The following is a 3,626-nucleotide window of genomic DNA, read 5'->3' as shown; positions in this document are numbered from 1 at the left end:
CCGTATTCAAATCCACCAACTAACTGTGAGGATTTTCAACCCAACAACAATAGTGCGAGGGACCAACAACTGAGTAATATATCAACACGACCAATTGGTACGAAGGCTGCGAAAGAAAAGTTAAAGAATCAAAGAACGTACGATCCAAGATTTGATGAAATAGCTGCCAACCAATCTAAAATTGTTGAATTATTATCAAGTATCTTCGCTAGAACTATTGAACGAGATGAACAAAAGGCGATAGACCATGAACAGAAGGCTGCAAAGCATCGAAGAAAGGCCGAGGATAGGGAGGAACAACTGAAAATCTTATCTATGATGAATGAAAAAGAACAATGAAATGAGAATCATAAAATAATGTCAATGAACATGACAAATTTAAATCCTATGCAAAGGGCGTACTATGAAGAGCTTTAACGACAAATCTTATTTTGAACAACAAATTGATTTCCTTGACTGTTTTATCAAGACCTTTAATTCTATTCAATTTGTTGCAGTTTATTTTTGTATTGCATTGATTATTATTGCATTTTAATCTATTTTGAATCGGGAAATGCATTGGAATGGTATGCATGTTGATGGTGGTTTGTATTGGATTTATTATTTAAAAATAATAACAGTTGCTGTTGATGGTGGGTTGTATTGGAATTAAGTGTCTCACAAAAATTTATCAGTTCAAATATCTATCATTGACATGGTCATTTGTCATTTGTTTTGTTTAAAGTTTGTCATTGACATGGTCATTTGTCATTTATTATGTTTAAAGTCCATCATTCACATAGTGAAAACAAACAAATTTTACATTCATAATGTAGCATGTCCCAATAACATATAAAAAGTTGAAAAAAAAAACCAAATCCATAAAAATTCAAAATGTAATAGTACATTGTGAAAACAAACAAAACCCACATAATTTTTCTTTTCATCCAATCTCTCATCCAAACACATCAAAAGTCATTGTTCGGTGGTAGTGGAGGGAAGTAGTGCTGGTAAATGTCAAATTCAGTGTGAGGTGACCAAATGTTCTGTGTGAAGCGACCAAATGGTGTGAAGTATGCTTTGTAAAAATGCAAAAGATAAGGAAGTGCACACAACAGAACAAAAACAAAAAAAAAAGAGGGGCCGGATGACTAGCCAGTCAACCCATCGGTTGACCCACTGGTTGACCAGTTGGTGAACAATTTGTATTCAGTTTATGCTGCACTTGGTGTTGCTACTTCTGTTGCTTTGCTTTGCTGATTCATGAGGCTGCACACTTCCAATATTGAGTGTTTTGGGAGCAGAATTTGGCTTGATGCTCTGGAGTAGAACTTGTATTATTTTATTATCCAATATTGAGTATGTATAGAGTGGTAGAGGAAATTAATGAGGTGGGTAAAGTGCTTAAATCAAGTAGTTGGAGGGTAGTGTGCGTTTCACGAGACTTTCACCAATTGTACATTCTCATAGGTACAATTATGAGGATGAAGTGTGTTTTATGAGGCTGTCAACTACTTGGATGGTACAATTATATTCAACTAAAAATTTATGAGTTATTGAATTTTCATAAGGGAGCTTTACTTGTCAATAAATGAATTTTCAAGAAATGAGGTACATAGGTGATTTGTAATATATGTGGATATATATAACATATATCTGATGTTATTTGTAATAATGAATTATCAATTATTATTTGTAATTGATTTGTAATATATATTTGAATACTACATTAATTTTTTTAATTCATTTGTTTAGTGTGTTGTATTAATTTGTAATTCATTCACACGTGCTGCATTCATTTGTAATTTTATATATGTGGACCAAAAATATATAATGAAGAGCACTAACAACAAATATATATTAGAAGAGCACCAAAAATACTAGCAAAAACATATGTGTACATTGTTAAAAGCACTGACAACAAACAAACACAGCTTTCCTTGTGAAATCACCTCCCATTCCAAAAAATAAACAAAAGTTTAACTTCGCATCCACTTGGTGAATTTAGTTTTCACCGTGAAGATGCGACATATGTTCTATTAAATTGTTACGGAGGGCATGATATGCATTTTTATCTCCAATACTTATATGACGAGATAGAAATGATTGGAAGTCATTGTTAGTACTACACGACAGTACTACTGGTGAGTTGGTTGATGAAATCTCATAATCGAAATCAATATGCTCTTTTCTCTCATCTTCGACAATCATATTATGTAATATAACGCAAGTCTTCATTATGTTCCCAAGCATTTTCGGATCCTAATAACGTATGACACCACCTACAATTGCAAATCGGGCTTGGAGCACTCCGAATGCCCACTCAACATCCTTCCTTGCTGACTCTTGCATCATTGCAAAATTTTGTTTCTTTGCTCTTTGGGGAAAAAAGATTGTTTAGACTAGTGTTGCCCATTGAAGGTATATACCATCAACAAGGTAATAACCCATATTATAACTGTGTCCATTAATAGTGTAATGGACAAATGGAGCTTTACTTTGGGCAAGATCAGAAAATAAGGGGGATCGAGCAACACATTCAAGTCATTATGTGATCCAGGCATTCCAAAAAATGCATGCTAAATCCACAAGTCATAAGAAGCTACTGCTTCAAGAATGATGGTTGGCTTTTTCTGATGGCCTACGTATTGACCTTGCCATGCCTTTAGACAAATTTTCCACTCCCAATGCATACAATCTAAACTTCCCAACGTAACTTGAAACCCACGAACCTCCCCAATAGTAAGTAATCTTGCAATATCAGTTATTGTTGGAGATCTCAGGTATTCTGGTCCAAAGATTTCAATTACTGAATTGCAAAAATGTTGTAAACTTGCAATTGCAGTGCTTTTCCCAGTACGAATATAATCATCAACTGCATCTGCTGCCACTCCATATGACAATATTCTTATTACTGAAGGCATCTTTCGCAAGAGAGACAATCCAATGATATGAGCTACATCTTGTTTTTGAATAAAATATGAGTCACGTGCTTCAATGGCATTCAAAATTCGCAAATACAGAGGATAATGCATTCGAAAACGTCTTCGAAATATTACAGGTGAATAAACTGGATTTGCTGCAAAATAATCCGCAAACAATCGCTCATGACCCTTCCATCTATCACGACGTATGTAATTATGTCATACAACAAAACTACCTATTTTCTTTGATCCATCAGTTGATTGCAAAATGTGAATCATATTAGCATTATTTATCTCATAAACCCCCAAAAGTGTGACTATTTTTTCATCATCAGACTCATCATCAGAGAATAAGGAAAAAGAAGATGATGAAAATGAAGTGAACAAGTATGGATTTGAGATACTCATTATGTTTTGCTTCAGTTATGGTTGGTTGGAGATGTAACGTACCTTTTATTTGGTATATGGTACATAGATTAATAGGTTTATATCACTTTTTGGAAGAAAATCATTATTGGAGGCAAAAAAAAAAGGAAAATATTTAGTGGAGGGAAAAAGAAATTGGAAACAAAAATGGAGGGAAAAAAAATTCACCCTTTTCCAGTCGGCCGGCCAGACGTCCCTGCCCTTTTGATGCAAGCTGTAGTGCAACCCGTTGGAGGAACTTGTATCAGATTGAGGAAATCGCCTTTTTTCATCAGATTTGATGAAAAAAAATAGTTT

The 3,626-nt window shown here is 34.2% G+C and overlaps 1 protein-coding gene across 1 annotated transcript; it reads right to left on the bottom strand.

Annotated features, from left to right (window-relative positions):
* Positions 1 to 2,558: 2,558 nt before the first annotated feature.
* Positions 2,559 to 3,311, bottom strand: LOC145798039 (uncharacterized). The gene is made up of 2 exons (XM_082885492.1): positions 3,140 to 3,311; positions 2,559 to 3,058 (listed from the first exon to the last, which is right to left on the bottom strand). Exons 1-2 carry the CDS (start codon positions 3,309 to 3,311, stop codon positions 2,559 to 2,561), a joined length of 672 nt encoding a protein of 223 aa, XP_082741618.1.
* Positions 3,312 to 3,626: the final 315 nt, after the last annotated feature.

This window comes from Camellia sinensis, chromosome 8 (assembly GCF_055761805.1).
Source record: "Camellia sinensis isolate YWXY chromosome 8, ASM5576180v1, whole genome shotgun sequence".
NCBI lineage: Eukaryota > Viridiplantae > Streptophyta > Magnoliopsida > Ericales > Theaceae > Camellia > Camellia sinensis.
The sequence above is the reverse complement of the archived record's forward strand: the minus strand, read 5'-3'. Positions and strand labels throughout refer to the sequence as shown.